Raw genomic sequence first — 23,525 nt, forward strand, 5'->3', positions numbered from 1 at the left:
ATCGAAAGGTAGTTACAAAAAAAGTCTAGAAATGCGGAAATCAAAACGTAGTTACAAAAAAGTTCCCCAAAAACTTCGACACTGTATTGAAGACGAGCAGCTGCTGAACCCAGCTATCAAAAGTCTTCGTAGTGTAAATGTAACCGACTGAGTAGGCATAGCTATATAGCTCCTGTCACCCAATGGCAGGCCTTCAATGTGTAAATGTGAGTATTATTGCACAGTTCCTGGAAAAGTTGTCCATTATTACTTGGCAGGGCCTGACGATGTTAGCTAGCTCACTTTAGCGCACGCTCAGTTGTCATATTTAGCCAGCTAAACTCACTGTAACATTTAATATAATTGATTCATAATGTCAACATGAAAAAGAATGACATGTCATATAGACCGGTAATACTAATGCACACCAGACCAACGGAAGGCTTGGTTTAGGCATAGCCTAGCATTTTCCAGACCAGGGATGGGCAAACTCCAGTCCTTGGGACGGTTTTTCAAAACATTTTGGGGGATCAGAAGGATCCGGATTCTGTAATCCTCATTTTTGCTATCCAGGACCAAATCGATCTGTCTGTTTTTGAGCCGATTTTCCAGAAAATAATTGGATAGGATCATTCTGATCCGGATACTACAATATCAAGGTCACAGAATCCAGGTGTTCAGTGCTTTGAACAGGCCTACACCTCGCCATCTACTGGACAGGTTGTGTTACTACTTCTTCATTGTCATAGAGAAACATACATGAGTTAAACCACATGAATAAGATACCTTGATTCACAATAGTAGAGCCTGCATTTCACTTGTAAGTAAATGGATGTATTTATTTGACACTTCTCAATATAACAACTCACCACATTGGCTTACCTATACTGTGGTCAATTTTATTTCTTTTTTTACCTTTTTTTTAACTAGGCAAGCCACATTCTTATTTACAATGATGGCCTACTGGGGAACAGTGCCTTGTTCAGGGCATTAACATAATGAACCTTTGGTTTTCAGATGGAAGAACGTTTTTGATAAACCTCCCCTGAGTTACATTGATATTTCTTGGTTGTAGTGCCTTTCACCTTTCTAAATCTACCCTCCTAGTGGAATCGAGATAATCCAGATTTTTGGGATCAAAACTATCCTAATCACTACCTTTGAGTTTTGAAAAATGACCTAAAATCCATGATTTAAAGGTCAGATTGGATGACCAATTCCTTATCCCTATCCGGAGGATCAGAATCCAATTTTTCAGTTTTGTAAAAAAAACTATTCTAATCCTATCCGATAGGGGTAATGCAATCAGATAACTTTTGAACAACCATCCCCAGGGGTCTGATTGACGCACTTTATTGCCACACTCTACCAACACACTTGACTCCTAAAACTGCTTATCATGGGCTTCAGTTTAGAATGCAATATGTTTAATCAGTTGTGTAATCATTGGTCCAAAACGTTTTGCAACGAAAAATAAGAGTTTCTATTGGACAAATTCAGTTAGGTCCCTCCCCATTTCGTTCCATTTGCTTCTGTTTGGTACCTAGTGAATACACCCCAGGTGTGTGAGCGGCTCCAGAGCTATATGTGTAATGTCTTAATAAAACTCAGTTTGGCTACTCCAGAACATGAGGCAGAGGACTTAAACGGGCCAACAAACAGTCAAAGCTATTGTCACAGCCATTACTAAGTAAATATCCAGTGATTAAGGTGTGCAGTGCAGGTTGGAGGCATATTCATACATTTAAATTAACACTAATAAATAAACATTTTAGTTTGTGAAGAAACGCCAGTTCTCTAGAGAATAAAGAGACATTGACATTATACAATCCCCATTCTTTCTTAGTTTTTCTCAAGTGAATTACAAACTAGGAACGTTATTTCTTCTTCTTGGTGCAGAGCATTATTTGGTTGAGAGGAAAAGTCTTCTGCCAAAACAAGTTCTCAAAATATTTGATGTCTGACCTGATTGTTCTTTTCAGATGGATACAATATACAACCTTCTCCGGCAGCACAGACTGGACGCCTACTATCACAAATTCCTCTCTTTGGGTGTCCAAGATGAGAGAGATTTCACCGATGGCGTAAATGGTGAAGATTTAGACAAAATGGGTAAGGTCACAGACCGGTTACTGACTCGGGTGATTTAAAGTATCCCATCATGCCAACAACTGCATTATTCCTCTGTAAACAGTTTGGCTTGGTCATATGTAAACTGTTCTGCTTGTTCATATGTAAACTGTTCTGATTGGTCATATGTAAACTGTTCTGCTTGGTCATATGTAAACTGTTCTGCTTGTTCATATGTAAACTGTTCTGCTTGTTCATATGTAAACTGTTCTGATTGGTCATATGTAAACTGTTCTGCTTGTTCATATGTAAACTGTTCTGATTGGTCATATGTAAACTGTTCTGATTGGTCATATGTAAACTGTTCTGCTTGTTCATATGTAAACTGTTCTGATTGTTCATATGTAAACTGTTCTGATTGTTCATATGTAAACTGTTCTGATTGTTCATATGTAAACTGTTCTGATTGTTCATATGTAAACTGTTCTGATTGTTCATATGTAAACTGTTCTGCTTGTTCATATGTAAACTGTTCTGATTGTTCATATGTAAACTGTTCTGATTGTTCATATGTAAACTGTTCTGCTTGTTCATATGTAAACTGTTCTGCTTGGTCATATGTAAACTGTTCTGATTGTTCATATGTAAACTGTTCTGATTGGTCATATGTAAACTGTTCTGCTTGTTCATATGTAAACTGTTCTGATTGTTCATATGTAAACTGTTCTGCTTGGTCATATGTAAACTGTTCTGATTGTTCATATGTAAACTGTTCTGATTGTTCATATGTAAACTGTTCTGCTTGTTCATATGTAAACTGTTCTGCTTGGTCATATGTAAACTGTTCTGCTTGGTCATATGTAAACTGTTCTGCTTGGTCATATGTAAACTGTTCTGATTGGTCATATGTAAACTGTTCTGATTGGTCATATGTAAACTGTTCTGCTTGTTCATATGTAAACTGTTCTGCTTGTTCATATGTAAACTGTTCTGATTGTTCATATGTAAACTGTTCTGATTGGTCATATGTAAACTGTTCTGATTGGTCATATGTAAACTGTTCTGATTGGTCATATGTAAACTGTTCTGATTGGTCATATGTAAACTGTTCTGCTTGGTCATATGTAAACTGTTCTGATTGGTCATATGTAAACTGTTCTGATTGGTCATATGTAAACTGTTCTGATTGGTCATATGTAAACTGTTCTGATTGTTCATATGTAAACTGTTCTGCTTGTTCATATGTAAACTGTTCTGATTGGTCATATGTAAACTGTTCTGATTGGTCATATGTAAATTCACTATTTAAAAAAATAAAATAATAATTGGTTGTCTCACTCACCATAGACATGCATTCAACTTGTCCAATGCCCCTAATTTGCTAACAGGTTTCAGTCAAGTAGAGAAGAATTGTTTTGAAAAAAATGAAAGATTTCATCCGAAGACTCAGAGCGCCACAGCAAGCGATGCCTGTACAAAAACCAATGGAGTCTTTCCGACTGTGGTACACATACCCCCACTGTCCTGAGCTGAAAGAGATCACAGGTGAGACATACACCATCTTTATGTAGTCCTTATAGGAAAGAGGGGAGAAATCAAAAGCATCACATCACTAACTATCCTTACTCCCTTTTGTACAATTTTGAATGCAGACATGGATCCTGCTACAAACACAGTTGAAGGTCTGATGCTAAGGATCTGTCACCAAGAGGGCATTGAGAACTCTAAAGCTGTGTGCCTCTACACAGTTGAGGGAATGCCTCTAACTGATGATCCTTTCTTCAACACATGTCAGTTAACCAGATACAGTTTGCATAGTTTTCTTATTTCACTCAGTTCCCATCATTTTTGGCCCCATAACTGTATCACAGCTATACAATCAAATGCATGTAGCCTCTAAGACATATTTGCATGGTACAACACTTTACAGTATATAATGATACAAATCATTGTATACGTCCATTTGAAAGGGTTGGTAATTCTTGTCTACTTCAGTATAATCTGAGTGAAAAGAAGCTTGTGTAATGACATGGACCATCCCTTGTGTTGACATGCATCTTCTATTTCACCCATTAGGGTCTTTGAAAGACAGGCACATTGAAAATGGAAGTGAGCTCTATGCCATGTTTACACCCAAGGAGAACGTGAGACAAGCCCTGCTAGTGACACTGCAAGAGATGACTGACATGACATGAGAGGATAATGTTCGATGCCACATCATGCTCAAGGTGAATTCATCTTTACATTGGTGTACTCTATTGGATCTGCGTTCCATACACAGATGGTTACACGTTGACTGGTGAAGTGGGGGGAAGTTTTTTCAATGCCACATTCTGTGTTTGTTACCGTACACACTGAATTCCGGATAAAGCACAAATCAGCTATTACTGTAGCCTACATTTTCCCAAACCTGTGTGTATGAAAGGGTGTGATCCCTGGATTTCTTCGTAAATCATTGCTGTCCTTTATTTAAAGGTAGACTCAGCGAAATGATGTTGCCAAGAGCAGCACTGCAAATATTGCGATGAGCGCGATGCAATACTTTGCTCAAATCAAATTTTATTTGTCACATGCGCCGAATACAACAGGTGTAGATCTTACCGTGAAATGCTTACTTACAATCCCTTAATTAATCAAACGCAGTTCAATAAATATTTACTAAATAATAAATACGATGAAATCAAAAAGTAACACAAGAAAATGACATAACAATAAGGAGGCTATATACAGGGGGTACCGGTACCGAGTCAATCTGCGGGGGTACAGGTAGTGGAGATCATTTTCTTTGTCACGCACAGTATCTGCTACAAGGCGTTAGTTATGGGACCAAAACAGCTGAGAAGTCTTGCCTTGCACTCTTTAATTCACCCACTATGCTGTTTACTTTGTGCATCTACGTCATCCTGCTGCGTCTACCTTTAATACTTTTATATGAAAACTTTTCATCAACAGGGAGACTTTGAGGTCAAGGTGGACTTGGCAAGTGACACATTACGAGATCTGAGACAGAAGCTCTCTGGTGAAAGTGGAATCCCAGCACATGTCCTCCATTACTAGTAATTATGTTCATTAATTCATTTAATCATTAAGGAATTTGTAATACATTTAATAGCATAAAATACACATACATTTAAAACCCCAGCACATCTAATGTTTTGACTACTGATGGTATCAATACGTTTTCTTTCACAAAGCATCACTAGCCATGATAAGCCATCATTATTAAGTCATTATTGATGTTTCTGCAGACGTGAACACGGTGGAGTTGGACAGACTTTACTAGATTGTGGAATCAATGAGGAGTCAACAGTGGGCTTTTCTTTGTCCTCCTTCCCTGATGAGCATCCAGACACTATGGAATTCTACTTCAATGATGTCGTATCCTCAGTGCAACAATCCCAGAAAGGACTCAGGGCTTTCTTTTCTTCACTTTATGCCATTGTGAGATATTCCAAAATGTATTACACTGTCTTGTCATGTTTGACCATGCTCAGGCCAAGCGTGCAACAGGGTTCCTTTGCTTGTCTCATTGGTTTTGATGTGGACTTCGTCCCCTGCTATAACACATTCGATGCTTTCCCCCTAATCTTTACAGAACGATAGAGAAGAACGTTCTGGAGATGGATTAAACAAAGTGACTGCATACATTCGAAAGCTCAGTGGGTGCAATCCTTTGGCCCAAAGTTTGCATCAGCTGTTGTGCAGAAATGAGGTTGGAACAAGGACCCAGAAGGTGATATATATTTTGTCACAAAAGCATATAAATATAATATCATTTAATATGTCCACAAATGTATTAATAAAATGTATACATTTGTTTTAGGTTGCTATCGTTGAAGGATTGTACAATCTTTTCAGAGAGCTGTTGCCAAGCCTCCACAAAAGAAGAGGTGACAAAATCATTGAAGACTCTGAGGTTTTTGAGAATGCACCAGTGTGCTGGGCCTACTTGTTATCTGAAGCAAAGGTGTGCCCATTGTCTTTTGAGATGCTGTTGATTAAAGCTGTTTCTACTGTAGCCTACTGAAACACGTTATGAAATAACTTAAATGGTGAATTGAGATACTGCACCTAGACTTTACAGGCATAACACTGTGTACATATATCACACATATATATGTGTGATAATTACTTTTGACCTTTCTATCTACCCTAGAAAGAAAGTTCACAACATGAGGTCTATGTACCGATAGTCTTGAACTCTCAACCTGGAGAACGTTTTTGCGACCCAGTTCGAGTACCTGGGTTACCAGATGTCTTTGAAAGAGAGTATGTTCTGCAGAAAATCAAAGGTAAAACTAAACATCAGCAATCTTCAGCATTTTTTAATAGTTTTATGTAGCATGATCTTTAATTGCATGATATACTGTTTTCCCATTGTTAAGATGGAGAGAGAATCCCAAACTGCTCTGTGGAGATCCTAACAGAGACTTCAATGTCTAGAGCCTCTGATGTTGAAAGGATTTTGCTCAGTCTGCCTCCATTCATCAAAACATTCCCTAAGTGGGCTTCATCTGGACTTGTGACTGGCCAAAAGTATGTATGATTCCTCTTTACATTGCTTTTATCACACAATAAGTTCTATATAAATATATGTGTTGATAATAATGCTAAGTGTCGAATAAAAATCATCATAGCAAGGCAGCAACACATGACAACACAGCATGGTAGCAACACAACATGGTACGAACATTATCGGGCACAGTCAACAGCACAAAGGTCAAGAAGGTAGAGACAACAATACATCACACAAAGCAGCCACAACTGTCAGTAAGAGTGTCCACGATTGAGTCTTTGAATGAAGAGATTGAGATTAAACTGTCCAGTTTGAGTATTTGTTGCAGTCTGTTCCAGTCGCTAGTTGCAGCGAACTGAAAAGAGGAGCGACCCAGGGATGTGTGTGCTTTGGGGACTTTTAACAGAATGTGACTGGCAGAACGGCTGTTGTATGTGGAGGATGAGGGCTGCAGTAGATATCTCAGATAGGGGGGAGTGAGGCCTAAGAGGGTTTTATAAATAAGCATCAACCAGTGGGTCTTGCGACGGGTATACAGAGATTACCAGTTTACAGAGGAGTATAGAGTGCAGTGATGTGTCCTATAAGGAGCATTGGTGGCAAATCTGATGGCCGAATGGTAAAGAACATCTTGCCGCTCGAGAGCACCCTTACCTACCAATTTATAAATGATGTCTCCGTAATCTAGCATGGGTAGGATGGTCATCTGAATCAGGGTTAGTTTGGCAGCTGGGGTGAAAGAGGAGCGATTACGATAGAGGAAACCAAGTCTAGATTTAACTTTAGCCTGCAGCTTTGATATGTGCTGAGAGAAGGACAGTGCACCGTCTAGCCATACTCCCAAGTACTTGTATGAGGTGACTACCTCAAGCACTAAACCCTCAGAGGTAGTAATAACACCTGTGGGAAGAGGGGCATTCTTCTTACCAAACCACATGACCTTTGTTTTGGAGGTGTTCAGAACAAGGTTAAGGGTAGAGAAAGCTTGTTGGACAATAAGAAAGCTTTGTTGTAGAGCATTTAACACAAAACCAGGGAGGGGCCAGCTGAGTATAAGACTGTATCATCTGCATATAAATGGATGAGAGAGCTTCCTACTGCCTGAGCTATGTTGTTGATGTAAATTGCGAAGAGCGTGGGGCCTAGGATTGCGCCTTGGGGTACTCCTTTGGTGACAGGCAGTGGCTGAGACAGCAGATTTTCTGACTTTACACTGCACTCTTTGAGAGAGGTAGTTACCAAACCAGGCCAAAGACCCCTCAGAGACACCAATACTCCTTAGCCGGCCCACAAGAATGGAATGGTCTACCGTATCAAAAGCTTTGGCCAAGTCAATAAAAATAGCAGCTCAATATTGCTTAGAATCAAGGGCAAGGGTGACATCATTGAGGACCTTTAAGGTTGCAGTGACACATCCATAACCTGAACGGAAACCAGATTGCATATCCGAGAGAATACTATAGACATCAAGAAAGCCAGTCAGTTGATTATTGACAAGTTTTTCCAACACTTTTGATAAACAGGGAAAAATAGAAATAGGCCTATAACAGTTAGGATCAGCTTGATCTCCTTTAAATAAAGGGTGAACTGTGGCTGCCTTCCAAGCAATGGGAACCTCCCCAGAAAGGAGAGACAGGCTTGGCAATGATAGGGGCAGCAACCTTAAAGAAGAAATGGTCTAAACCATCTGACCCAGATGGTTTTTTGGGGTCAAGTTTAAGCAGCTCCTTTAGCACCTCGGACACAGTGACTGCCTGCAGGGAGAAACTTTGTAGCAGGGCAGGGGAAAAAGAGGGAGAAGCATCGGGGATAGTCGCATTAGAAGGGGTGGAAGATGAGGAAATGTTGGACGGGCAAGGAGGCAGGGGTGAGTCAAATAGGAATCCTGACTTAATGAAGTGGTGATTAAAGAGCTCAGCCATGTGCTTCTTGTCAGTAACAACCACATCATCAACATTAAGTGACATGGCAGCTGTGAGGAGGAGGGTTTATTCTCCAGGTCTTTAACTGTTTTCCAGAACTTCTTGGGGTTAGACCCACAGAGAGAGAACTGCTCCTTAAAGTAACTAACTTTGGCCTTCCGGATAGCCTGAGTGCACTTATTTCTTATTTGCCTGAACGAGAGCCAGTCAGCTTGAGTATGCGTGTGCCGAACCTTTCGCCAAATGCAATTCTTGAGGTGGAGTAACTCTGCCAGATCACGGTCGAACCAGAGGCTGAACCTGTTTTTAATTCTCATTTTCTTTATGGGGGCGTGTTTGTTAACAATACCACTGAAAATATCTAAAAAAGAAGGTCCAAGTGTCTTTGACAGAGGGGATCAAGCTGATTCTATACCATTTCACAGAGGCCAGTTCATGAAGGAAGGCTTGCTCATTAAAGTTTTTTAGCAAGCGTCTATGACAAATCAGGACAGGTCGTTTCACTGAGCAGCCATTATGAACACAGGCTGTAAAACAGTGATCACTAAGGTCATTACAGAAAACACCAGACTGATACCTATCAGGATTATTTGTGAGGATAACGTCGAGGAGAGTAGCCTTTTCTGGGTGTTTGGAGTCATACCTTGTGGGATTGTTGATAATCTGAGAAATATTTAAGGAGTCGCATTGCTTTAGGACTTTGTCAGGTAGTTTAAGCATGTCCCAGTTTAGGTCACCTAGCAGGACAAATTCAGACCTAGTGTAAGGGGCCAGGAGAGAGCTTAGGGCAGGTAGGGTACAGGCCGGTGCTGATGGACGATGGCACCCAGCAACAGTCAACAAAGAACTATTTGAAAGTTTAATGCTTAAAACCAGCAAATCAAATTGTTTGGGGACAGACTTGGTGGAGACAACCGAGCACTGAAGGTGATCCTTGGTAAAGATTTCCACTCCCACACCTTTGGAAGATCTGTCTTACTGAAAAAGGTTATAACCAGAAAGGTTAACATCAGTATTCAAAACACTCTTTCTTAACCACGTCTCAGTAATTACCAACACATCTGGATTGGAGCTGTGAACTCACACTTGATCCATTTCGGAAATAAGCTTCTAGTGTTAACATGCAGAAAACCCAGGCTTTTACGAGAGCAGAAATCAGTGAAGCAGATATCAGAGCACAAGTCAGAATTGGGGCTAGCAGCTGTAGATGGGCCAGGGTGTACATGCACATTCCAGATATCATCAACAGTAATACAATCAAGGCATGGCATAGGACAGGGAGAGCTCTGCAGTGCTGATTTATGACATCTGAATGTGCATCAGATGGCACAAGATCATATTGTACAGCAATTTCATCAGGTAACATGAATACAAAGCCGGTGAGAGGTGGCTAGAAAAGGATGGGAGGCCAAAAGTCAGTGTAACCAATAGAGAGTCAGAGCCCCGAGTCTGGCAACAAACACAGTCTGTCCCACGGTTGGGTAAAGAAAGTGTGTAGTCAACAAAGTACTGGGCCTTGTTTCCTAATGTCTCATGGACGTTCCGTTTGAATTTGGCCAATGTTTTAGATATTCCTGCAATCTATTTAAATGTCCTTAGGGGGTAGGATGTTAGCATAAATTTGCAAATCTAAAATAATTATTGGGAAATAATTAACTCAAGTTATCCAATGTGTGATATTTTGGACTGAACCCAGGCCTCTTGAAGGACGCCTCATAGTCTGTGTTGGTGTCATTTCAAGTTTTATTGTCACGTGCACAAATACAGTGACATGACTTAATTGCAAGCTCTTTCCCAACGATGCAGTAATCAATATCAGTAGTACTATAAAGTCAAGTAGAACAAAAACACACAGTAAATATTTGAAACACTTGAAACTTTACTGTGTGCTCTGAAACATAAGTGTTTGTTTTTGAGTGGGCTCTGCTTATTTATGATCCGTTTTAGAAGAATATAAACGTTCTGCTTCGGCTGTCTCGTTATTGTAAAAGCTGGACTATTATCGTCATTTGGTTGTCATCTAATGATTGGTTGCAGGTTGTTTTTGGAGAAATACTTGTTTGTTGTATTTTAACAAATGCCTCTCCTTGACAGATAACCTTGGTGTTTACATCTGTAAACAAAAAGGATCTCCTCAGGATATCGACGTTTTTGATTGCTTAGCTATGAAATTCAAAACGTTGAATGTGGACGAGTTGGCAAATGCGTAAGTACCTCCATCTGAAAATGTGCCAAATACTTTGTTTGCGATGACATGAAGCATCACAATAACTGGTGGTCTGTTCATGAAGAAAAACATTTGATCAATTCATGAACTGAACTATCATCTTCATCAAACTTCTGGCCTTAAAGCTGGAATCCTTCATTGAAACAATAACAAAGCAGTCACCCACCTGTGTTTTGGTAAAAAGCTGAGGGATGGACCTGAAGTAATGTAACCACTCTCAAATTCAGAGCGAGTGCTATGTGTGGATGGAATAACCATCCATGACATCAAAATGATAGTTTTAACCATGTTCTGAGGCTATACAGTATTTGTTCACTTTTTTTTTTTTTTACATTGGGAGTAAAACAATCTTATATGTTGGGTTCAGATGGGATATGACAGTTGAACTACGCTCATGAGGCATTTATATTTTTCACAAATAAATGTGTATATATCATTAATTGATGAGTCCAAAAATGGATGCAGCAACTACTGATTCTAGCTTGAAGCCTGTTCTACCTCCTCCTGTTAAAGTGTAATGGACATGAAAAGTGAAATGTGCTTTACTAATCTTCAGACTTGTGAAATGCTGTATAATGTAGGTTATCTGGCAGCATAACCAGATTCATTATTTAAAAGCTGGGGTACAGGGCTGAATGGCTTTAATAATGAACAAATGAAATGCACTACAGTCCATAGTATAGTTGTATCTATGGAAACTCAGAAGTGGGTTATATTTCTATGGTAAACTAGTTGCAGCTACAGCTCATAATGCCAGACGTGATGTTCCATGTCCCTTTTATTCCTGATGGGATGTCTTTCATTTCTCTTCAGAATGAGAGACATCAGAAGTGACCTGACCTTCATGACCACCAGGACTCCTAAAGAGGCCATACTGGTAATTCAAGATATTCTGATCAACTGTTGAAGTCGGAAGTTTACATACACTTAGGTTGGAGTCATTAAAACTTGTTTTTCAACCACTCCACAAATTTCTTGTTAACAAACTATAGTTTTGGCAAGTTGGTTAGGACATCTACTTTGTGCATGACACAAGTAATTTTTCCAACAATTGTTTATAGACAGATTATTTCACTTATAATTGTAACGACTGTCGTAGAGAGGTGCAGCGTGGCACGTGTTCATGATTGTTTATTAAATCAAACAAACACTCGAACAAAAAATAACAAAGGGAAACGAAAGTGCACAGTTCTGTCAGGTGCAGAAACACAAAACAGAAGACAACTACCCACAAACACAGGTGGGAAAAGGCTGCCTAAGTATGATTCCTAATCAGAGACAACGATAGACAGCTGCCTCTGATTAGGAACCACACTCGGCCCAAAACAAAGAAATACAAAACATAGAATGCCCACCCCACACCCTACCTAACAAAATAGAGAAATAAACCGTCTCTCTCAGGTCAGGGCGTGACAATAATTCACTATCAGAATTCCAGTGGGTCAGAAGTTCACATACACTAAGTTGACTGGGCCTTTAAACAGCTTGGAAAATTCCAGAAAATTATGTCATGGCTTTAGAAGCTTCTGATAGGCTAATTGACATAATTTGAGTCAATTGGAGGTGTACCTGTGGATGTATTTCAAGGCCTACCTTCAAACTCAGTGCCTCTTTGCTTGACATCATGGGAATATCAAAAGAAATCAGCCGAGACCTCAGAAAAAAAATTGTAGACCTCCACAAGTCTAGTTCATCCTTGGGAGCAATTTCCAAACGCCTGAAGGTACCATGTTCATCTGTATAAACAATAGTACGCAAGTATAAACACCATGGGACCACGCAGCCGTCATACCGCTCAGGAAGGAGACGTGTTCTGTCTCCTAGAGATGAACGTACTTTGGTGCGAAAAGTGCAAATCAATCCCAGAACAACAGCAAAGGACCTTGTGAAGATGCTGGAGGAAACACGTACAAAGTATCTATATCCACAGTAAACAAGTCCTATATTGACATAACCTGAAAGGCTGCTCAGCAAGGAAGAAGCCACTGCTCCAAAACCGCCATAAAAAAGCCAGACTACGGTTTGCAACTGCACATGGGGACAAAGATCATACTTTTTGGAGAAATGTCCTCTGGTCTGATGAAACAAATATAGAACTGTTTGGCCAGAATGACCATCGTTATGTTTGGTGGGAAAGGGGGAGGCTTGCAAGCCGAAGAACACCATCCCAACCGTGAAGCACGAGGGTGGCAGCATCATGTTATGGGGGTGCTTTTCTGCAGGAGGGACTGGTGCACTTCACAAATAGATGGCATCATTAGAAAGGAAAATTATGTGGATATATTGAAGCAACATCTCAAGACATCAGTCAGGAAGTTAAAGCTTGGTCACAAATGGGTCTTCCAAATGGACAATGACCCCAAGCATACTTCCAAAGTTGTGGCAAAATGGCTTAAGGACAACAAAGTCAAGGTATTGGAGTGGCCATCACAAAGCCCTGACCTCAATCCTATAGAAAATTTGTGGGCAGATCTGAAAAAGTGTGTGCGAGCAAGGAGGCCTACAAACCTGACTCAGTTACACCAGCTCTGTCAGGAGGAATGGGCCAAAATTCACCCAACTTATTGTGGGAAGCTTGTGGAAGGCTACCTGAAACGTTTGACCCAAGTTAAACAATTTAAAGGCAATGCTACCAAATACAAATTGAGTGTATGTAAACTTCTGACCCACTGGGAATGTGATGAAAGAAATAAAAGCTGAAATACATCATTCTCTCTACTATTATTCTGACATTTTACGTTCTTAAAATGAAGTGGTGATCCTAACTGACCTAAGACAGGGAATTTTTACTAGGATTAAATGTCAGGAATTGTGAAAAACAGAGTTTTTAAATGTATTTGGCTAAGGTGTATGTAAACTTCCGACTTCAACTGTATATCATACATATTTGTGATCATTAATATATAATTAATGATATACACTTCCGGTCAAAAGTTTTAGAACACCTACTCATTCAAGGGTTTTTCTTAATTTTTTTTACAATTTTCTACAATGTAGAATAGTAGTGAAGACATCAACACTATGAAATAACACAAATGGAATCCTGTAGTAACCAAAAAAGTTAAACAATTCAAAATAGATTTTAGATTCTTCAAAGTAGCCACCCTTTGCTTTGATGACAGCTTTGTACACCCTTGGCATTCTCTCAACCACCTTCATGAGGTAGTCACCTGGAATGCATTTCAATTAACAGGTGTGCCTTTTTAAAATTTAATTTGTGGAATTTCTTTCCTTCTTAATGCGTTTGAGCCAATCAGTTATGTTGTGACCAGGTAGGGGCGGTATTTAGAAGATAGCACAGAAAAAAAATGTATGAAATGAAATGTATGCATTCACTCCTGTAAGTCGCTCTGGATAAGAGCGTCAGCTAAATGACTAAAATGTAAATGTAAAAAATATTTGGTAAAATACCAAGTCCATATTATGGCAAGAACAGCTCAAATAAGCAAAGAGAAACAACAGTCCATCATTACTTTAAGACATGAAGGTCAATCAATACGGAAAATTTCAAGAACTTTGAACGTTTCTTCAAGTGCAGTCGCAAAAACCATCAAGCGCTATGATGAAACTGGCTCTCATGAGGACCGCCACAGGAATGGAAGACCCAGAGTTACCTCTGCTGCAGAGGATAAGTTCATTAGAGTTACCAGCCTCAGAAATTGCAGCCCAAATAAATGCTTTACACAGTTCAAGTAACAGACACATCTCAACATCAACTGTTCAGTGGAGACGGTGTGAATCAGGCCTTCATGGTCGAATTGCTGCAAAGAAACCACCAATAAGAAGAAGAGACTTGCTTGGGCCAAGAAACACGAGCAATGGACATTAGACCAGTGGAAATATGTCCTTTGGTCTGGAGTCCAAATTTGAGATTTTTGGTTCCAACCGCCGTGTCTTTGTGAGACTCGGTGTGGGTGAACAGATGATCTCCGCATGTGTATTTCCCACCGTAAAGCATGGAGGAGGAGGTGTTATGGTGTGGGGGTGCTTTGCTGGTGACATTGTCTGTGATTTATTTAGACTTCAAGGCACATTTAACCAGCATGGCTACCACAGCATTCTGCAGCGATACGCCATCCCATCTGGTTTGGGCTTAGTGGGACTATCATTTGTTTTTCAACAGGACAATGACCCAACACACCTCCAGGCTGTGTAAGGGCTATTTGACCAAGAAGGAGAGTGATGGAGTGCTGCATCAGACGACCTGGCTTCCAGAATCACCTGACCTAAACCAAATTGAGATGGTTTGGGATGAGTCGGACCACATAGTGAAGGAAAAGCAGCCAACAAGTGCTTAGCATATGTGGGAACTCCTTCAAGACTGCTGGAAAATCATTCCAGGTGAAACTGGTTGAGAGAATGCCAAGAGTGTGCAAAGCTGTCATCAAGGCAAAGGATGGCTATTTGAAGAATCTCAAATATAAAATATATTTTGATTTGTTTAACAGTTTTTTGGTTACTTCATGATTCCATATGTGTTTTTTCATAGTTTTTATGTCTTCACTATTATTATACAATGTAGAAAATAGTAAAAATAAAGAAAAACCCTTGAATGAGTAGGTGATCTAAAACTTTGACCGGTAGTGTATATGATATATAATTATTTATATTTGCATCATTTATATTTCTGCATCTAAGCTAAGGTCAGTTTTGACACTTGGCAAGTTTGACCCCCTGCTATGGCTCAAATTTTGGCAAACACAAAGCAGCCTTACTTACAGATAGATACCTTGAATGATAAAGATGATAGCCAAAAACGATCCATGTTGATGTAACAAAGTTATACAATATAATAGTTAGATTATCTCCTCCGTTTTGTTGTAGCTAAATAATACTTCTCCATCCATCCTTTTAGGTGCTAGTGGATTCAAGCTCCTCCATGAATGAGTCATGCTATGATTCCGATGACAAAATAACACGGTTGGATGCTGTTAAACAGCTCTTTGATAACTTCGCAACTAGAAGCATGGCGTACAATTTTCATCATGTCATTGGCTTGGTGAAGTTTGACTCATCAGTTAAAACTCTCCACACATTTACAGAGACTCTGGAGACCTTCAAGGTAAATATATTTTCTAATTTCTATTTTATGAATGCAAAATAGCGACGGGGGTGATTTCAATAAGATCCAGTCAAGTACTTACTGTACTGAGATCACATACGTACTCCCCTCAAACCTGTTTTAAAGACTGAAACTGAGACTCAGCAATATGATGTTGCCACGAGCAGCACTGTACATGTTACAGATGAGCGTGATGCACTCAGTGTCACGATTTCTGCCGAAGTCGGTCCCTCTCCTTATTCGGGCGGTCGACGTCACCGGCCTTCTAGCCATCACTGATCCATTTTTCATTTTCCATTTGTTTTGTCTTGTTTTCCCACACACCTGGTTTTCATTCCATCATTACGTATTGTGTATTTGACCCTCTGTTCCCCCCATGTCTTTGTGTGGTATTGTTTGTTTGTAAGTGCTTGTGCACATGTGTACTGATGCGCGTCGGGTTTTGTACCCATGTCGATTATTTCTTTATGCCGTTGGTTTTGGAATTAAACTGCTCCGGCTATTTACCTAGTTCTGCTCTACGGCGTCTGACTTCACTGCCACCAGTTACGCACCCCTTACACTCAGAGGATCTGCATGTGTATGGAGGCGCTTCAAATTGTCCCCATGTTGTAGTTTTTGTGTGCGTTGCTGACGCTACCATTCAATCAGGGATTTTGTGGCATTCATGATATCATTCTTTAGCATGCATCTGCAAACGTCACATAATATTAGAGATATTAGTAGATATTTTTGGAACTTACAGGAACACGTACACAATCTGGAGGCCAATGGATGCACTGTGCTGTATGATGCCTTGAAACGTGGCATGTCTCAACTGAAAAAAGTTGGAGAGCAATTTCCAGACTGCAGACTTCGCATCATATGTCTCACAGATGGGAATGATGATGGGTAAATAGAATGATACTTTTTCAGTGTGTAAAACAGTGATTACCTTGATGTTACATTCATTGCGTTAACACAAAGGTATTGTTCGATTGGATTGATTAGTTAATAATTCTATCCGTAGATCAATGACCGAACCAGATGCTGTCACAACCAAACTGATGAGCCATAACATTGTTGTTGATGCCATCGTTGTTGGAAAGGTGGACAACAACGTGCTGCGTGGAATCAGCAATGCAACATGTACTGTATAATGTCTAAAGAGATTCTGGTTTATATCCCAGCAGTGGACATACGCCATCATCATGATGTCTTCTTGTGGTTGAAATATGGACACAAAATCAGAATGAATGCATTTTGTTGAATCATTTCTCATTGTTATATTATTTTGGCCTGACTGCACACAAGAACGCAAGCAAAACATAAAATGTTTCGACATGAAGTTTACTGCAGTTGGGATAAAACATTTTTTGAAGGAAAAGTGTTTCGTGTCAGTATTCAATATCATAATATTACAGTTTATCGTTATATAGATGACAATTGACGTATATTTTGTAACAGGTTGTAAAGGGTTTAAAATCTGGACTTACTTGTTTTCTATATCACTAGTGGTGTGGTTTTCATTTTGATGCATCCTTTTACAGCCAGTTTGCATTCCCTTGGAAGTTTGAATTGCATTTGGTTAAATGAAGATGACAGCAGTCTACAGTCTAATAAAATGTGAGGCAGCCATTGGGTGTTTTTTGAGCAGCTACATAACAATGTCGTATTTTATACATATTTGCTTCAAGTTATAACAATGAAGCAACTGAATCCACTCCATGTCTTTTTAGGAGGGTGTTGTTTCAAACCATCCATGTCTTTTAGGAGGGTGTTGTTTCAAACCATCCATGTCTTTTAGGAGGGTGTTGTTTCAAACCATCCATGTCTTTTAGGAGGGTGTTGTTTCAAACCATCCATGTCTTTTAGGAGGGTGTTGTTTCAAACCATCCATGTCTTTTAGGAGGGTGTTGTTTCAAACCATCCATGTCTTTTAGGAGGGTGTTGTTTCAAACCATCCATGTCTTTTAGGAGGGTGTTGTTTCAAACCATCCATGTCTTTTAGGAGGGTGTTGTTTCAAACCATCCATGTCTTTTAGGAGGGTGTTGTTTCAAACCATCCATGTCTTTTAGGAGGGTGTTGTTTCAAACCATCCATGTCTTTTAGGAGGGTGTTGTTTCAAACCATCCATGTCTTCTTGTAGAAGGGTGTTGTTTCAATCCATCCATGTCTTTTAGGGGTGGCAGGTAGCCTTGTGGTTAGAGCGTTGGGCCAGTAACCGAAAGGTTGCTGGATCGAATCCCCGAGCTGACAAGGTAAAAATCTGTTCCCCGGTAGGCCGTCATTGTAAATAAGATTTTTTTTCTTAACTGACTTGCCTAGTTAAATAAAGGTTACATTTAAAAGGGTGTTGTTTCAAACCATCCATGGCTTTTAGGAGGGTGTTGTTTCAAACTATCCATGTCTTTGAGAATATCAGCTGATGTACGAAGGGCTATATAAAAAAAAAAAAAAAAAAAAAATTAATTTGATTTTAGGAGGGTGTTGTTTCAAACCATCCATGTCTTTTAGGAGGTTATTGTTTCAAACCCTCCATGTCTTTTAGGAGGGTGTTGTTTCAAACCAGAGACGAGTAAAGCTGGTCTGAAGCTCTTTGAAATGGAAACTGTTCTGTCTTTGGAGATGAGGAAGCTGAAGAAGAAATTGGACATAACCTACATTAGGAGCGAGGTACGATCTATTAAGCAAAAACTATTCAAATAGGACATATGTTTCCATATATTCTATATAAAATAATACGATTCTTGATCTTTATTTTACTCTACTTTATTCTACTCTTATTATTATCTATCCTGATGCCTAGTCACTTTACCCTGCCTTGATGTACATATCTACCTCAAATACCTCGTACCCCTGCACATTGATCTGGTACTTCCTGTATATAGTTCCATTCTTGTGTATTTTATTCCTCTTGTGTTACTATTTGTATGATTTTTTAAACTTTGCATCGTTAGGAAGGGCTCGTAAACAAACATTTCACGGTAAAGTTGCATGTGACAAATAACCTTTTATTTTATTTGATTTAAATATGTAAGTTCATAACATTGATCTTAAAATGAATTGTACTGAACAATGCTCATTTGCCTCTACAGAGGATTCTAGTTGCTCTCTTCGCCAACCGGGGTTATGATGAAAAGCCAGAGGTTGCTTGCCAAGTGGACTAAACGATAAAGTGACTGGGTCAGAGAAGTACGAGCAGTTCCATTATCAGCATGTCATTCTGGGATGACAGAGTCATTTACTTCCACTACTAATTACTATTCTAGTAAACCACTCTTATGCTCAAGAAGCATTTATATAATGTTGAAATTGAGGTAAACTACTGTATTGCTCTAACAAAACGAATATGTCACAAAATAGTGCATTGAAAAAGAAGATCCAGGAATCCAAGAGCGGACGCTTTTTGGAGAAGGACAAACGCCTTCTGGAAGAGCTGAAGAGCCTGCACTGTGACCCACATCCATTTTGCACTGTTTTGCCTTCAGAGTCAGACTTTAGTAAGTAAACATTATTGGGGTATTGTGTTAAGTGTTATTGATCTGGTAACACTTATTATAAATATACTTTTCATAATGCTTTATAATATCATTGTTAATGCTTGTTATAAACTGGGTGGTTGAAGCCCTGAATGCTGATTGGCTGACAGCCGTGGTATATCAGAACGTATACCACGGGTATGATAAAACATTTATTTTTACTGCTCTAATTACATTGGTAACGAGTTTATAATAGCAATAAGGCACCTCTGAGGTTTGTGATATATGGCCAATATACATAATCTAAGGGCTGTATCCAGGCACTCTGCATTGCGTTGTGCGTAAGAACAGCCCGTAGCCGTGGTATATTGGCCATATACCACACCCCCTCGGGCCTTATTGCTTAAAACCTGTTAGGGCTAGGGGCCAGTATTTACACGGCCGGATAAAAAACGTACCCGATTTAATCTGGTTATTACTACTGCCCAGAAACCAGAATATGCATATAATTATTGGCTTTGGATAGAAAACACCCTAAAGTTTCTAAAACTGTTTGAATGGTGTCTGTGAGTATAACAGAACTCATATGGCAGGCAAAAACCTGAGAAGATTCTGTACAGGAAGTGCCCTCTCTGACCATTCCTTGGGCTTCTTGACTCTCTTTATTGAAAACTTAGGATCTTTGCTATAACGTGACACTTCCTACGGCTCCCATAGGCTCTCAGAACCCGGGAAAAAGCTGAATGATGTCTTTGCAGCCCCTGGCTGAAAAACATTAGCGCCTTTGGTAAGTGGTCATTCAGAGGACAATGAGACTGAGGCGCGTGCACGAGGCGACCCCATGTTTTTATTTTCTCTGTCTTTGAACTAAAACACGGTTTCCCGGTCGGAATATTATCGCTTTCTTAGGAGAAAAATGGCATAAAAATTGATTTTAAACAGCGGTTGACATGCTTCGAAGTACGGTAATGGAATATTTTGAATTTTTTTGTCACGAAACGCGTCGGGCGCGTCACCCTTATTTACCCTTCGGATAGTGTCTTGAACGCACTAACAAAACAGAGGATATTTGAACATAACTATGGATTATTTTGAACCAAACCAACATTTGTTATTGAAGTAGAAGTCCTGGGAGTGCATTCTGATGAAGAACAGCAAAGGTAATAACATTTTTCTTATAGTAAATCTGACTTTGGTGAGGGCTAAACTTGGTGGGTGTCTAAATAGCTAGCCCTGTGATGCCGGGCTATCTACTCAGAATATTGCAAAATGTGCTTTCACCGAAAAGCTATTTTAAAATCGGACATAACGAGTGCATAAAGGAGTTCTGTATCTATAATTCTTTAAATAATTGTTATGTTTTTTGTGAACGTTTATCGTGAGTAATTTAGTAAATTCACCGGAAGTTTGCTAGTTCTGAACGTCACATGCTAATGTAAAAAGCTGTTTTTTGATATAAATATGAACTTGATTGAACAAAACATGCATGTATTGTATAACATAATGTCCTAGGATTGTCATCTGATGAAGATCATCAAAGGTTAGTGCTGCATTTAGCTGTGGTTTGGGTTTATGTGACATTATATGCTAGCTTGAAAAATGGGTGTCTGATTATTTCTGGCTGGGTACTCTGCTGACATAATCTAATGTTTTGCTTTCGTTGTAAAGCCTTTTTGAAATCGGACAGTGTGGTTAGATTAACGAGAGTCTTGTCTTTAAAATGGTGTAAAATAGTCATATGTTTGAGAAATTGAAGTAATAGCATTTCTAAGGTATTTGAATATCGCGCCACGGGATTACACTGGCTGTTGCGTAGGTGGGACGATTTCGTCCCACCTAGCCCAGAGAGGTTAAATATAGTCTACATGGACCATGACCGTAACAGCCTGAAGTTATTGGTTTGTTTGCTTGACTGGTCAAATCAACTTCCATTTACATTTACATTACATTTACATTTATTTAACTTCCCATCCACATGACCAGTTGGTTATTATGTGAATCATTTTGCAGAATATTGTCTGTTTTTTTTGTGCAGTTGACTTATAATAAAAAGATGTCGAACCGATTTCACGCTGCACTTTGGTCTGAATGTTCCTACGACAATCGTGACACTTTGCCTGTATTTAGTTTTCATGCTAGTGGGGGCCGATAATCCACTCTCATATAGGTACGTGGTTGCAAAGGGCATTAGTGTCTTAACAGCGCGATTTGACAAGACAAGAAGCTAAGCTCAGCCCTATTCAAAAATCTGTCAGTGGCTTCTGATTAAATTCAATTTTCACAGAACCGCTTGTTGCAATTTCGATGAGGCTCTCTTGTTCAGATATCGGTAAGTGGACTGGAGGCAGGGCATGAAAGGGATAACGAACCTGCGTAATTGCGTACAGCTCACTCAGGTGCTTCGCTATATCACATTTGACATTGTCCATAAGCTTGAGTTCATTTGCACACAAAATATCATACAATGATAGAAAGACCTGTGTTGTCCTTGTTAATGCAGACAGAAAGGAGCTCCAACTTCTTAATCATAGCTTCAATTTTGTCCCGCACATTGAATATAGTTGCGGAGAGTCCCTGTAATCCTAGATTCAGATCATTCCGGCAAGGAAAAAACATCACCCAGACAGGCCAGTTGTGTGAGAAACTGAAAATTATGGCTCGTCTCTCAATTTAAAAAAGTGTCAATACTTTGCCCCTTAATAACCAGCGCACTTCTGTATGTTGTAAAAGCGTTACATGGTCGCTCCCCATAACATTGCATAATGCAGAAAGTACACGAGAGTTCAGGGGCCTTGCTTTAAGAAAGTTAACCATTTTCACTGTAGTGTCCAAAACATCTTTCAAGCTGTCCGGCATTCCTTAGGCAGCAAGAGCCTCTCGGTCGATGCTGCAGTGTACCCAAGTGGCGTCTGGAGCAACTGCTTGCACTCGCGTTACCACTCCACTATGTCTCCCTGTCATGGCTTTTGCGCCATCAGTACAGATGCCAACACATCTTGACCACCAAAGTCCATTTGATGTCACAAAGCCATGTCTGTTGACTCAGTCAGCTGTAATGCATATAATTCACTGGCTTGTATGCGAAGGAGTAATTGTTTCAAAACATCTCCTGCCATGTCACTGATGCGTCGTGAAACAGTGTTGTTTGATGAAGTCATTGTCTGTATAGTTTTTTTGGACCTTTTCCCCCAGCATTGTCCCAGTCATATCCGGGGCAGAAGGAAGAATTAAGTCCTCCATAATAGCATGGGGCTTGCCTGTCCTAGCCACTCAGTAGCTCACCATATAAGATGCTTCTAGCCCCTTCTTATTAATGGTATCTGTTACTTTTATACATGTCTTACTACTCGAAAGTCGTCTTTATTCTCGCTCAAAAACTCCCATGGCTTATTTTTCAAATGGTCATGTTTCGTTTCTAAATGTCTGCGCAAGAGTGAAGGTTTCCTGCGAGAGAGTAACGGTTAATGTGATTGGATGTTAATTATTTGACTAGGCTACCTGTATTTGACATTGTGTGTTTTTTTTGCTGAACACTAGATGGTTTAATGTTATTTTTGGCAGTGAAACGAGGCTACTCAGACGAGAGAAAAACCTCACCCAAATGTATAGTTCCGTTGGAAAATATAAATGTACTGTTTGAAAATGTGAAGAATATTTTAATTTTTTAAAATGTGAATCACATTTTTATTTGGCATACCCCGACAGCATTTTTACGTGTACCCCAGTTTGGAAATACCTGGTCTACGTTACCAGTTTCTCAGATACATTTATTTTAACAGCAACCCCTTTAATGTAACAGTTTATTCAGGGTATGATAATCCTTTCCTTTTAAATTTACAGGAATTGTTGGGTGAAGGGTTGACTGAGAAGTTCATACCCTCACAATTGATTTGTCCACTAACCAACAAGATGTTTGTTGACCCAGTGAAGAACCAGGAGGGAACCGTGTACGAGCGAAAGGCCATTGAGAAACATCTGAAGAGGTAAGCTGGTTATTCATATTGATAAGTCGTTATTTCTGATTCATAATTAACGTGTTACTTTTATAAAGTAATCCAAAAATATTAAGCTAATGTCGTTATGTGTTTTTTTCATCGGCTGCTTCTGAGTTTGTTTAAACACAGGTCACATTCATGTAATTCTTAATTCTTTCCTTACTTAGATTTATGTGTATTTGAGTATATGTTGTGAAACTGTTAGATATTGCTGCACTGTCGGAGCTAGAAACACAAGCATTTCACTACACCTGCAATAACATCTGTTAAACACGTGTATGTGACCAATAAC

At 39.5% G+C, this 23,525-nt stretch overlaps 1 protein-coding gene across 4 annotated transcripts; it reads left to right on the top strand.

Moving 5' to 3' along the window:
• Positions 1–27: 27 nt before the first annotated feature.
• Positions 28–18,110, top strand: LOC145850435 (uncharacterized). Of its 4 annotated transcripts, none has more exons than XR_014379387.1 (16): positions 28–206; positions 1,962–2,091; positions 3,438–3,594; positions 3,702–3,839; positions 4,126–4,277; positions 5,002–5,105; positions 5,298–5,490; positions 5,645–5,782; positions 5,873–6,016; positions 6,206–6,341; positions 6,435–6,585; positions 10,582–10,693; positions 11,528–11,591; positions 15,570–15,776; positions 16,522–16,667; positions 16,786–18,110. XR_014379387.1 is itself a non-coding variant. In XM_082957912.1 (16 exons), the coding sequence occupies exons 12-16, from the start codon at positions 10,653–10,655 to the stop codon at positions 16,913–16,915; spliced, it is 588 nt and encodes a 195-aa protein (XP_082814038.1). In that variant the 5' UTR covers positions 29–206; positions 1,962–2,091; positions 3,438–3,594; positions 3,702–3,839; positions 4,126–4,277; positions 5,002–5,105; positions 5,298–5,490; positions 5,645–5,782; positions 5,873–6,016; positions 6,206–6,341; positions 6,435–6,585; positions 10,582–10,652; the 3' UTR covers positions 16,916–18,110. The 4 variants fall into 4 exon arrangements, 2 of the variants coding, with proteins under 2 accessions (XP_082814038.1, XP_082814039.1); XM_082957912.1 differs by having other exon boundaries at positions 29–206; XR_014379388.1 differs by lacking the exon at positions 28–206 and adding an exon at positions 240–699.
• The last annotated feature ends 5,415 nt before the right edge of the window (positions 18,111–23,525 follow it).

This window comes from Salmo salar, chromosome 11 (assembly GCF_965601325.2).
Source record: "Salmo salar chromosome 11, fSalSal1, whole genome shotgun sequence".
NCBI lineage: Eukaryota > Metazoa > Chordata > Actinopteri > Salmoniformes > Salmonidae > Salmo > Salmo salar.